The following is a 12,202-nucleotide window of genomic DNA, read 5'->3' on the forward strand; positions in this document are numbered from 1 at the left end:
TGGTGGCATTTCGTCTTGTGTTATTGTGAAAAATGATATTTGGAACATCGTATTCACCTTCCATTTTAAACAATGGATGTGTACATGACAATGACGTCATCTTTATGCGTATTTAATTTCAATATGTACAAACATCCATAATACTGGAACTGTTGTAGTGCTGCCAATCTTGTTTACAAACCATATGAGACAATCGTTGAAGGATTCTACATGAAAACATTTTATGCAAATTTATTATTTTAAATGCATATGATAAACATTAAAACTAATAAAAGGCAAAACAAATGACACTATGTCTCCAATACATGATTGGTCATTGGATTTCTGCATGAGAGTGTACAAAAACAGCACCAAAGAAAATATAGAATAAGAGCTAAACAATGGCACATTAATGCTAAAACCTGTCAAATATATGTTGTTCAACAACAAGCATACTGTATGTAAACAAAATTGGTATTTCATGTTGAGCACAGAGGAAATGATGAGTGACATTGAAAATCTGGCAAAAATGGAAGAAAGTAAAAAGCACTGTGATAACATGATACGGAAAAAAAATCCCATTTCTGTCATTAAATGCTGGGAAGAGTCAACCCACAGTCTGCTCCCAACTCAGGACTGGTCTCCAGTGGAGCCAATCTGCTCTGCTCCAAAGCAATGGCCTCTGCAGAGTGTTTACATTTCTCCGAGCCACACTGGCAGGTAAAGTATTTGCTCTTAATGTCCCAAAAACGATCTCCATAATCAAACCTATGGGCGAAAAAAGATATATTAGAAAACTGTGAATTCTAGTCAGTTGCACATGTATCGCAACCAAAATCACAGCTATCTAATGGAAGCACTGGGAGAACCTACTAATGGTGACATCCATCATAACACATCTCACCCGAGCTCTTGGCCACTATGGATGTCTCTGGAGCTGAAGAAAGCGATGCGAGGGAATCGCAGGTCCTGGTGCAGCATGAAAACGCGCACCGGGATGAGGTTAGGGTCACAAAGGTGGTTGATGAAGCGGCTGATGTTTCCGTAGTAACGAGCATCAATACAGTACACCTCCCCGTCCTTCAGAGAACACACAGGATGTGTTAGACATCAATGGAGCAGGAGATCTTGTACGCTAATTATTACTTTATTGTCCAGGTCAAAAAGGTAGGAGTCATCCTCTCTAACGTCCGCTTCTGCATCTGAGATGAGCTCTCCCACATATCTGCAAGGAATAATAATATTAAAACATGGAACCATTTGTGGTAAAACCACCAAAGAGACTGGAGGGTCCCCACTTACTCGCAAATGAAGCTTCCCTGGGGAATGTCTTGCAACGCTCGGACACCCCAGCCCATCTTCTCTGTCCTGTAGAGCTGAAGGCGAACTCTGAGGGAATGAGAGGAACAACGTTTAGTGCAGTAGACTAAAGGTGATGCAAATACAATTAAAAAAATATATGTTTAATACTTACTTGATGCCAGCCTGTACCACTCTATTCTTGCATGTCCGGTGACAAGAACAGGCCATGTTGCATTCAAAAATGAGAGGAGGTTCAATCTTGTTAAATTCTTGAAGCAATCGCTGATCCTGTTCAAATAAAAACAACAAGAGTATTTTTATGATACTAGTTTTTGGATCTCAAACCAGATCCATTTTGGTTTTACCTTGTCATACCAGCAACGGATGCTGAGCTGCCCACAAAGGCAGTTGCTGGAGGAACAGTCATCTGTGCAGCCACAGTGCTGAGAAAACATGACAGAGTAGCTTAGCTTCTTTTGGAGTGGAATACTAGTAAAAAAAAAAAACTCTTACCTGTAAATGTGTGATATTACGGTCGATATTCATCGCTGACGTTTCACAGTTTTCCGAAACGTATTTGTAGTCTGAAGGACAGCCTTCGTCATCTACTGCATTGACACATGGAATGGGTGCGTTCTCGTAGCCTTGCGCAATGTCACTAGGAAAGTACAGCAATAATGAGTATGACGATAAAAATATAACAAGCGTTGACAGGAAGTGAGCATTTCAAATGTCAACAACACCAACCTGCATATAATTCTTTCGGTCCTAAGCACGCGATTGGTTATTCCTCTTCGTATCTTCCTGTTGATCTGGAGCGCAACCCATACTGGAGTGTCGGGGCGTGCAAGGGTGAGAGGCGTGTCCCCTTCCCTGTTAATAGTATCGATATCGGCACCTCTCGAGAGAAACAAGCTAAAATGAAAACACAGAATATCCCAAAGTCATGTGATTGAGTAATTTGATTATTCAGCTGAATAATAATGTTGTTCAGAGATGACTCACGTGACACAATCCAAATATCCTTCTCTGGCGGCGATGTGGAGTGGCGTGTCACCGTGCACGTTTACTGAGGCAAGGGAACAACCAGCGTTCAAAACCATCTCTGCGATATCTACATTTCCTGCGTAAGCTGCCCAATGGAGACATACATTCAGCTCCTAAAGAGGAAACATTTGTTTTTTAGGTCAAAATACAAAAATACATCTAGATGACCAAAGTGCTTATTTTCAACCAATTTTGGGAGAGGCTTTTATGAGACGATAAGAGCTCACCTTGTCATTAATAGTCACGTCAGCTCCTCGGTTCAGTAGCACTTTGATCACGTCCACGTGTTTGTGTTCTGCAGCCCAGATGATTGGCGTCCAACCACCGTTATCCTGAGATGCCCAAAAATGTGTCAGTGGGGTGTTTTCACGACTGACAGCATGCAGTTTGTGGCTAATTTAAAATGTGTACTTTTGGAGATAGGCAAAAAATTTTTTTTAAATCGAGCAAACCCTCAAGCTGCTTTTCAGCCTTTTCTTTACCTGTGCATTTACATCCACCTGTCCTGTCTCCAGCAGTACGTTGACAATTTCAAGGTTGCCCTGTTTGGCTGCATGGTGGAGACCTGTATATCCATCCTCCTCCTGAAGAAAAAAAAAAAAACTAAATTGAATTATTCTTGACGAAAAATATAAACGTTTACTTTGGGCAACAACAGATACTCACAACATGGTAGACGCAAGCCCCATTTTGAATCAGGTATCGAGTCAGCTCTATGTGATTGTTGATGATGGCTTCTAGTAGTGGTGTTCTGAGGTCCTTGTCCTGAGCATCTATTTGAGCACCCGCCTGTCAGTAGAAACTTATTTAGTTCATGCCAAAAATGTGGAAAAGATCAATAAATCAGACCCGATCAAGGGATAATATGGATGAACTCAGATTAGATGGAGTTAGAGTGCCACAAATTACTTCCAAATGAACTTCAAATGTTCGAGCAGGCTTTTTCTGCCATTTATAGATCGTCAAAGGAGAATATGTACAGGAAAAAGTTTGGAAATAATTTGTCTTCATTTTGTTGGAGCACAAAAATCTCCAAGATGGCCTCACACACTTGCAGCAGGATGTAGCAGACTTCCAAAAGCCCTCTTTGAGCCGCAGCATGCAGAGCAGAGCGTCGATTCTGAGATTCAGGCTGGTATGCGGGATCAATGCCCTCCACTTGAACACATCATACACAAAACCATCAACACCACACTGTACAAGTTTACAAGATTCTTTTTGACATACTTAGCATGAGCAAAACTCTCTGGACTTCGCCTTGTTTGGCAGCAGGATAAAGTTGACGTGGGTGGAACCTTAATTTCTTTCTCCTAGGGGGGAACATTTTTTATCCAGCTTTATTTTTTGCATTGTAAACATGAATTTAATCTCGATCACGCTAATTTACAGGAGTTATACAGCAATTGAGAGCAAACCTTTCAGTATCCTGAGTGAGAATAGCCTTTTGTAGCGCCGTCCTGCTGGCTCCTGGCGGAAGAGCACTGGCGCAAATGGGTTTCCCATTTGGCATACACAGAGACGGTCCCACGCTGTCCACGCCCTCCTCGGGAGGGGTCATGGTGGCGGCGGATGAAGTTGAGGGCACGGGCTGGGGCGGCTGCTGTTGCTCGACTGTTACTATGGCCATTCCATGGCTGCGCATACGTGCACTGGTGAAGGCAGTTGATGGTAAGAAGTACTGTATATATGCAAAAGATTTATTTTTTTCAGCAGTACTTTTCTTTCTCATTTATTATCTTTTAATGCTTTTTAAAACGGTGACCAGTTTCGCCTTCTCGTGGAATCTTACCTGACAGGTCTTTCGGGCATCTTCCCATCTTTCATTCCTCCCGTGGAGGCTGCGAGAGACGGCGCCGAAGGGACAGTGGGCGGCAAAGACGGCGTGGTGGTGGAGGACGCCGACATGGTGACGACCAGGCTTGCAGATGCCGTCGCCGCGTTGAAGGGAGGCATGGTGACCTCTTGAGCCTCGCTCGCATCCTCGCCGCAGTGGGGACAGAAAAGCATTCCGCCGTTTTCCCTGCTCCGCCCTCCCCCAAGTACCGTGACACATCCACGGTGGAAACGATGGGCGATGCGCTGGTCCGGGCAGCATTCAAGGAATGTTCCCTTGAAGAAGAAAATTTGGATGAACACGGGCGCCGTTTTGAAGATAACAATAAGTGCTAACAACTTACTGCTATACAAAAGAAACCACAACCGGGACAGCAGTGGTGTTTCACCATGTGGGCGCGATGGGTTTCACAAAGCACCATAAGGGGCACCCGGCTAGATGGACGCATGGTTTCTCCTTTGGTCGTCACATTGGTGCAAGCCCTCAGCTGGCAGATTCAACAAAACATTGACAGACAGCGAGCTTGTGATTTACATACAAACAAATGCGATCATGTTCTAAAGAAAACTGAAGATCTTGATGGGCCAGTGCACCTTCTCGTGGAATCTCTAATGTGTGGTCACAAACCTCTCCATTGCTGCTCTCAGTGGCCATACACTGTCTACTGGCACGATGGTTGGCGCTGTCAACACGAGGCGCTTCCATTCGGCAGCTACAAAGGGGAAGCTCCTCCAGCCGCTCGGTGTCCCCTCCATCGCTTCCCTCTGCGACAAACACATACAGCAATACGTTCCGACGATCCAATTGGCTATATCTGATTCTCATCGTAGCAAACGATGAGAAAAGTAAAGTTAATATAAACCTACCATGATGAGGTGAGAGTGTCAGGCTGTCGGCAGCAGCGATGTTTAACGCGCCTAAAGGCACCTCTGTGTACTCAGTCGACCTTCCTGCCGAAACTTCACATTTTATTGTTGGTCAGTGATAATATGCAGACCAGATTTAATGAGTAGAAGAAAGTTTTCATGGTCATCAATACATAAGACTTCATTCATGGCACTCACCTCCAACTGTCTCCAGCACAGGAGACTTGATCCTATCTTTCCCCTGATCCACCTGTTTCCATGGAAACTCTTCAGACTTGTTCTGAATCAGTGCGCCTCTTTGTGATTCACAGTCCGATTCCTAACAAGAATATTCCGTTTCAATGCTCCTGATATTGCATTCACGTCAGCATCTTTGACTTACCATTTTTTGCGTCTTGTCAGAAAAACCATCAGACTTCTCAGGAGATAAATGGACAAGTTTTCTTTTTTTTCCAACTGTCAAGCAAGGCGCATTAATTTTTTTTTATGACACAGCAAAACTTATTATTTCTAAATATTCATGCTCACCAGTTTCAGTGTCGGACGAAGACCCGGATGGAGTCACAGGTCTGGTCGGCGTGTCAGTTTGGCTCATCTGTATTATCACTGAGTTAGAGCGTTAAATGCTGGGCCCCGCTTTATTCGTTTATATAAAAGAGATTTACCTGCATTGGTGATAGCCGGGACATTGTTTTACGTGCCCGATGGATTTTGGGTGATTCCGATAAGGCAGAGGGAGAGGAGGAACTTGGAGGTGGAGACGGCAGGACAGGTTTAGTACTAATAGGACCAGAAACACTCATCTTTGCTCGGCCTGGGGAGAGCGTCATCGATGTAGAAGGAGAAGAGGACAACAGGGAGGAGGTCCCGGGTATGGATTTAGCTGCATATCCTGTAAGGGAGAAGTTAAATGTAGGGATGTTGATGAGGGAAAAGCAAAGAAGCAAAATATCACCTGGAGGTGGTTTGTTAAGTGGGGAGGATGCTCCATCCTCTCCATCAGCATCCTTTGCAAGCTCCTGAGAAGTCAGCACCTGTGTTGCTGGATCTGCTTTTCTGTCAACGGCATCTATGGTGATGTCAGCATCATCTGAAAGGAAAATTTATTAAAACGTGTATCAACCTCTTGCACACAAAGAATATAAACTAAAGGGGGTAAATACCCTGTTCGACTTGACTTGGCCCAGCTATGGACTCTGAGACATTTTCTTCTGGAGACTCCTAGGGAATAAACAAGAGATTATCCAAAATATAACTATATTTGCATAAATCATAATATATTTGCGTTGAGTTTGAAATGTCAACCAATCGTATTCGTGTTGACGTGAAATGCCGCCATTGTTGCCGCAAAAATCGAGCAAAAACAAAAGAAGTCCAAACTTAAGCATCATAAAAGAGCAACTGAAAATATTAAGAAATAACAAATTAGGTCACGTCCTCGACAAAAAAAATATCACAGCGAAACAGAATCATACATATCTTATACACAGCATTGTTACTAGCTAACATCACATTTGCTAGCAGTTTTGCACAACATGGAAGCAAGCAGCTGCTGTCACCAAAACGTAAAACGCTGCATATTCAGAGACGACTGCACCTTAAGCGTTTTCTTTTGCTATTTTATCAAATTTATTTTCTGGTGTAATGGCTGTTATTTGCTACCTTTGTCGCAGACTCGGATGCCGACATCTTTCCCAATGAGCGTCGACGTATGTGAATGTGAACGTGCGTACGTCACGTGGTAAGCCCCGCCTCCCCGGTCTCCGACGTTATTGATTTAAATCTCGCTGATCGGAAATCAGTATTCAATGCTCACGCTTAAGACGAACATAGCGAAAATGAACGATATAACCGACTCAAAGTCAGTCTGGTACCTGTAACAGTGTTTTACTGCTCTTGTCTCGAGATGTTCTTCAGTCCGAGAGGTCGTAAAGTAAACAGACTGGCTGGAGTAGCAAGGAACGGAAAAGATTGTAACTAAAACAAATCAGTGCCTGTTTTGTGAAAACAGACGGATATAACTACATCGGTTTGATACACTCGACGGAATAAAGAGAAGGTGAGTTCATGCAAAGTTAAATTCTGCAGTATGACAAGTGAGGATGTTTTGATTGTGCGTGAGTGGTTAGATGCACAGCAAGCTAACTTGTTTGCTAACGGTAGCTGCGTGCATTAGCTGTGAAGGAAAAATAGTTATCAATAACATCACATTGATTCATGATTTTGGAGTCACTGAATTATGGGAACCTTTCACTCCTGATCAATTATTTAAATGATGATTTTTTTAAATTTCATTAAACTTGCATAAGATGCCAAAATAAGCTTTCAAGTGATATCTAAATGCTCCATCTCAGACACGATGGAGATGCTGTGTTTCCGCTTGCCCGGCCATGGAGACATGACCCTCAAGCACATGAATTCTTTGAGGTCTCGCCAGCATTTTTGTGATGTTACCATATTGAGCAGCAACAACCAAACATTCCAGGGACACAAGGTAGTCCTGGCTGCATGCTCACCCTTCCTGAGAGACCAGTTCCTCCTCAACCCTTCCTCCAAGCTTCAGGTAAAGAATGGACAATGGCATAGTATCTGTTGTCCTGATCTAAACAATGCTCTGTTTCCCCCCAAATGTCTAGGTGTCAATGCTGCACAGCTCTTCAGTTATGTGTGATCTGCTACAGTCCTGCTACACTGGTGTCCTCCAGTTTAAACCAGAGGAGATCGTCAACTACTTGACTGCAGCGAGTTACCTGCAGATGGAATATATTGTAGAGCGATGCCGTGATGCTCTGAAGAAGTACATGCAGCAGAAAAACCCCAATCCACTGAAGGTTAGTCTTTAAAAAAAAATTTTACAACAACAATAAAACATTTTCCAAGATACTCAGAAACAAATATGCAATCAAGCACCATATTGATTCTAAATGATGTCCAACAGAAGATGAACGACCTAGCCAATCAATGAGACCCTATTGATTTTCAAATGGGTCGAAGGTGAAAGCCTACTCAACTCAATATGTCAGAGAGAGAAAAGAATCCTGACATTTCTTCAGGGCAGCTGATCCAAGACCCAGAGCTTACATTATTTTCGGATTGTTCCAGATAACTACAGAGCAGAGCCCACCTCAGCCCGTGATTGTCAGTGGCAGCATTCATTCCATCGCAACCACCCTAAGCGGCCGCCCTGAAGTCCACTTGGTGGAAGAGAACAGCGCACAGGAGAACAGTCAGCGCAATGATGGCAAACCATGTGTGAAGGTATGCGTGTTCCCACTTGCCAGCCAGTACTAGTGTCAATAGTGATGCTTCAGATTCTCTAATGTTTGGCACAGGATAATCCTTCAGACCAAGGAGGAGACGCCCACCGAGATGTGTTCCAAGTGTACATCTCTGATGAAGAGCAGAACATTGTCAAGGAGGAAGAGTCCGGAGCTCCCACCGATGCGCATAATGATGCCCGTTCCCCCACAGAAGACGGGGCGGTGGCAGAATATGACTTAACAGCTCAAGGTGCCGGCACTGACGCCTTCTCAAAGGATGGAGTGCGATCGTTCAGACACAAGTTGTCAGAACCCGTCCGAGGCCGAGGGAGAGCGATGGGGAGGGGTTTCAAGAGGAGGCGGTGGGTGTCGTCTCAAGAGAAAAAAAGTCCTCGATCAGCCTCTCAAGATTTGTGGTACCTCGCAGGGACTGCTGGCGGCTTTGGGATGGACTTGAGCGAAGGGCTCAAGACGGGGAATTTTTTCTCAGTCGACCTCCCGCGGTTGGACTTGAGTTTAGATGACACTCGGGGGGATAAGTCGTTGCCGCTGGCCGCCAGCAGTTTGACACATTTTGCAGTGGACGAGTCTGGAGATGCCGGCGAGGGGAGTTGCGGGTTGAATCCCGGCACGAGCGAGGGAGGGGACGAGTCCGTCGCCGTGGTGGGCTCCACATCCAGCGTAACCGGGCCCATCATCTGCGAGCACTGCGGTGTGACGTGCCCCACGACCCACGCCCTTGCCATGCACTATTGCTCCGCCCACCAGGTTTACTCCTGCCCCTTCTGCGACAAGCAATTCCACCATTCGTACAACCTGAACCGGCACATGGCCTTGCACCGAGGCAACGGCAAACCCCATCAGTGCCCCCTGTGCTCCAAGGGCTTCACCCAGAGGTCCACGCTCATCGACCACATGAACCTCCACAGCGGCGAGCGCCCTCATCGCTGCGCGTATTGCAACGCCCGATTCGCTCACAAGCCCGCGTTACGGCGCCACCTGAAAGAGCAGCACGGCAAAACAACAGTGCAGAATTCCATCCACGAGCAAGAGGAGAGGGAGAGATCGCTCGGGAGGATACGAGAAGAAGCACAAGAATGTCCAGTTACTGAGCAGACGTCTTGAAAACCAAAGAATTTAAGGCTAAACCATTTTTCATCACGTGAACATAGTTTAGCTGTGTGGCCTTTTCAATGTGTGTGTAATTTTAATCTTCAACTGATTTTATTATTTTGTACAATGTCTAAAATTTGACATTTTTAAAAAATATTTTGATGCCTTAAAAAAAAATCACTGGTTTTAATGTCTGTAAATATTGTATTCCATGTTAGCGCGATCCGGAGGAATCTTCGGGGCCTGTCTGTCACTTGTTGTACACTGCCTATTGCAAGGCCGTAAGTGCTGTTGTTCAAAGAAATAAATGTTTGAGGTCCGCTTTCCTGTTAATTTACTGTGCATCTCACAATTATGTTGTAATGTTTCAAAAGTCATTCATGCACTTGGATTTTGAGCCATATATTTATTCAGCACTGTACCTTTGTCATTGGTATTGACAATAAGCACAAGACATGACGTTTTTGAGAAAAGCTAAACACTTAATTCTAGATGTTTTTGACGTAAAAAAAAAGGTGAAAAATAAATCGTCATCCATTGATAGCCATCAGGTTGTAATGACAAAAAAGCAAAGGTATAATACAAATGAATAATCGTCACCATTTTGTTTCACTCCAGGAAATCTTCACTGTACACGACCTGGTTCCTCTTGTCCCTGTAAGAGCCTTTGGTGCTGTTATGCACAGCTGTAAATGAGGGAGGCAAATATGCAGATTAAAATAGATGCAATTAGGGTTAAAAAAAAAAAAAAATCTAAACGAGTGAGTGTTTACCCAGAGAAGCCCACACAGACTTGCCGGTGGCCGCGTCCAACATGGGTTGCTTCCTGGCAATGCTGACTTTGATGTGAACATCTCCTACTGTGCTCCCGTTTAGCTGAATGTGAGTTAGATCATATTGCTTTACAAAATATTTTCTCAACAGAGCATGTCATCATCTACCAACCTCAACGACTGCCTGGTCTGCAGACTCCATCTTCTCAAATGTAATGAATGCACAACTAGAAATCAAAATATTAATGGTGACTAACACACCCAAAGTACAAATAATAACAGTACAGTAACAGTAGATGACGTTGCCTACTTGCGTGGGTTATCCATGGAGAGGTCAATGATGTTGCCGTGTTGAGAGAAAGCCGAGCGCATGCTGTCCTCAGAGAGCCCCGAGCCGTAAACGTACACCGTATTCCCTTTTCTGACTCGACGTTCAGGATACGAATCCGACCCTGATCAAATCAAGTGATGAAGCAACTTGTCACACACACAAACAAAATCAACAGAATGTTTACTCACGTCTGAAAGTTCCATCACGCTCTTTATCCGCTTCACGGTCTCGATCCATCTCAGCGCTCCTCTCTCTGCTCCGGTCTCTCTCCCTATCCTTTTCTCGATCCCGCTCCCTCGGCCTATCACGTTCTCGATCCCTGTCCCGCTCTCGATCCTTGTCCCGTTCTCGATCCTTTTCACGTTCTCGATCTCTCTCCTTTTCTCGATCTCGATCCCTCTCACGGTCACGCTCCCTGTCCCTCTCACGCTCCCGGTCCCTCTCTCGTTCTCGCTCTCTGTCCCGGTCTCTATCCATCTCTCGACTGGAGGACATTCCTCCATCATCTTCATCGCGGTATCTGTCACTTGAACTGACAAAGCTGTGGGCAAATGCAGAGAACTATTTTAAGCCAACAGTTCATTGTTTCAGTTTTTCTTCACAAAGAAGGACTACTACCTTTCATAAAGTGACTTCCTGTGGGATCTCCTTCCAGACTAAAATCAAACATGAGAAATTTGTTAACCTATATCATAAATATCAAAGATTATCGTGTCATGCATAACATACTGCACATTACCTCAGGTAGCTCTTCATCTGTAGAAACGCTCCTTTGGAAAGGTAAGAAAGCTGGAACTGGGCCCTTTTCAGGATCCTGTGATGTTTTTAAAAAATAAACATTGGAGACAATCTTAATGAAATAAAATAAAGCGAGGCAAGAAGTTTATGTCAATAGAGGGACAGTATTTTACCTTGAGTTTAATCTCCAGCGTACGAGAGCGTTTAAAGCCCGAGTTCTTGTTCTCCGATTTGATGGCGCTGATGGCCCCTGATTTGATCAACATCTTTGCTTGCTCTGTTGCTGTCGCCGTGTCAACAACAGGCTGGTCTGAAAGTGCTGTGAGCAAGTAATGACAAAATATAAATTACAAATGAGTAAAGACTCATATTGTGCCACGAATTAAAATTCACTTACTCCGTTTTAATCCACTCGGGTTTGTCTGGTTGGTTGTATTCTGCTTCTTAAGAGCAAGCAGTGCCTTTTTCTAAAACACAATAAAAAAATAATTGAGGTATCTCAGAAATGAAAAACATAACAAGAGAGATGATTAAAAAAAATCCAGCTAGCAATTGATTATTTGTAGAAAACAATACAAGATGTGATTCCCTCTTTACCTTTTTCTTGAGCTTCGCATACTTCTTTTGCAAAGCTTCTTCTTCCTCCGTTAGCGAAGATGGAAACACAACCATGATGGAAGTTGCTATATTAAACAAAAGAAAAACTAATTATTATCGTAATTCAAATTGACAACAACTCAGACGACATGAGCTTGATAATGACTGCGAAAATAAAAATGATAAAAATACGTAACTAAACCTATTTCTAAAGATAATAACTCTCCCAATATATTATCATTACGCTGTTTTTGCATATGTTTATAAAATTAATCTGCAATAATCCGAATCGCCTGCTCACCAAATTTGCAGACCGCTGAACAAAAGCAGTCGCGTAAATATGACGTCAGCCCTTCAAGGGG

General features: G+C 43.8%; 3 protein-coding genes across 4 annotated transcripts; 1 reads left to right on the forward strand and 2 right to left on the reverse strand.

Moving 5' to 3' along the window:
* Nucleotides 1-215: 215 nt before the first annotated feature.
* ehmt2 (euchromatic histone-lysine N-methyltransferase 2) lies at nucleotides 216-6,761 on the reverse strand. Of its 2 annotated transcripts, none has more exons than XM_088364250.1 (26): nucleotides 6,691-6,761; nucleotides 6,192-6,249; nucleotides 5,984-6,118; nucleotides 5,694-5,920; nucleotides 5,557-5,623; nucleotides 5,411-5,484; nucleotides 5,227-5,347; nucleotides 5,029-5,112; nucleotides 4,790-4,926; nucleotides 4,506-4,649; nucleotides 4,118-4,437; nucleotides 3,744-3,977; nucleotides 3,556-3,638; nucleotides 3,380-3,486; nucleotides 2,995-3,117; nucleotides 2,811-2,912; nucleotides 2,556-2,660; nucleotides 2,287-2,441; nucleotides 2,029-2,196; nucleotides 1,795-1,939; nucleotides 1,647-1,724; nucleotides 1,454-1,569; nucleotides 1,282-1,368; nucleotides 1,126-1,204; nucleotides 884-1,059; nucleotides 216-747 (listed from the first exon to the last, which is right to left on the reverse strand). In XM_088364250.1, the coding sequence occupies exons 1-26, from the start codon at nucleotides 6,715-6,717 to the stop codon at nucleotides 570-572; spliced, it is 3,330 nt and encodes a 1,109-aa protein (XP_088220376.1). In that variant the 5' UTR covers nucleotides 6,718-6,761; the 3' UTR covers nucleotides 216-569. The 2 variants fall into 2 exon arrangements, with proteins under 2 accessions (XP_088220376.1, XP_088220375.1); XM_088364249.1 differs by having other exon boundaries at nucleotides 5,029-5,121.
* A 6-nt stretch (nucleotides 6,762-6,767) lies between these two features.
* On the forward strand, nucleotides 6,768-9,738 carry LOC148379748 (uncharacterized). The gene is made up of 5 exons (XM_088364252.1): nucleotides 6,768-7,087; nucleotides 7,383-7,591; nucleotides 7,665-7,859; nucleotides 8,131-8,286; nucleotides 8,361-9,738. Exons 2-5 carry the CDS (start codon nucleotides 7,388-7,390, stop codon nucleotides 9,411-9,413), a joined length of 1,608 nt encoding a protein of 535 aa, XP_088220378.1. The 5' UTR covers nucleotides 6,768-7,087; nucleotides 7,383-7,387; the 3' UTR covers nucleotides 9,414-9,738.
* Nucleotides 9,739-9,787: 49 nt separating this feature from the next.
* nelfe (negative elongation factor complex member E) lies at nucleotides 9,788-12,193 on the reverse strand. The gene is made up of 11 exons (XM_088364253.1): nucleotides 12,142-12,193; nucleotides 11,841-11,926; nucleotides 11,641-11,710; nucleotides 11,417-11,562; nucleotides 11,245-11,319; nucleotides 11,124-11,161; nucleotides 10,694-11,046; nucleotides 10,485-10,626; nucleotides 10,347-10,401; nucleotides 10,175-10,277; nucleotides 9,788-10,087 (listed from the first exon to the last, which is right to left on the reverse strand). The coding sequence occupies exons 2-11, from the start codon at nucleotides 11,913-11,915 to the stop codon at nucleotides 10,011-10,013; spliced, it is 1,134 nt and encodes a 377-aa protein (XP_088220379.1). The 5' UTR covers nucleotides 11,916-11,926; nucleotides 12,142-12,193; the 3' UTR covers nucleotides 9,788-10,010.
* Nucleotides 12,194-12,202: the final 9 nt, after the last annotated feature.

The sequence above is a fragment of the Syngnathus floridae genome, chromosome 21, assembly GCF_059516105.1.
Source record: "Syngnathus floridae isolate MCC-2025c chromosome 21, RoL_Sflo_1.0, whole genome shotgun sequence".
Classification (NCBI taxonomy): domain Eukaryota; kingdom Metazoa; phylum Chordata; class Actinopteri; order Syngnathiformes; family Syngnathidae; genus Syngnathus; species Syngnathus floridae.

Excerpts from the sequence above, each read along its gene's own strand:
- nelfe (XM_088364253.1), bottom strand. The coding sequence starts at position 11,915 with ATGGTTGTGTTTCCATCTTCGCTAACGGAGGAAGAAGAAGCTTTGCAA. Across the intron at positions 11,563-11,640 it reads CCCGAGTGGATTAAAACGGA|CACTTTCAGACCAGCCTGTT; the intron begins GTAAGTGAATTT and ends ACTTGCTCACAG. Across the intron at positions 11,047-11,123 it reads AGGAAGTCACTTTATGAAAG|CTTTGTCAGTTCAAGTGACA; the intron begins GTAGTAGTCCTT and ends ATTTGCCCACAG.
- LOC148379748 (XM_088364252.1), top strand. The coding sequence starts at position 7,388 with ATGGAGATGCTGTGTTTCCGCTTGCCCGGCCATGGAGACATGACCCTC. Across the intron at positions 7,592-7,664 it reads ACCCTTCCTCCAAGCTTCAG|GTGTCAATGCTGCACAGCTC; the intron begins GTAAAGAATGGA and ends CCAAATGTCTAG. Across the intron at positions 8,287-8,360 it reads ATGGCAAACCATGTGTGAAG|GATAATCCTTCAGACCAAGG; the intron begins GTATGCGTGTTC and ends TGTTTGGCACAG.
- ehmt2 (XM_088364249.1), bottom strand. The coding sequence starts at position 6,717 with ATGTCGGCATCCGAGTCTGCGACAAAG. Across the intron at positions 5,921-5,983 it reads ACTTAACAAACCACCTCCAG|GATATGCAGCTAAATCCATA; the intron begins GTGATATTTTGC and ends TCTCCCTTACAG. Across the intron at positions 1,570-1,646 it reads TCCGTTGCTGGTATGACAAG|GATCAGCGATTGCTTCAAGA; the intron begins GTAAAACCAAAA and ends TTATTTGAACAG.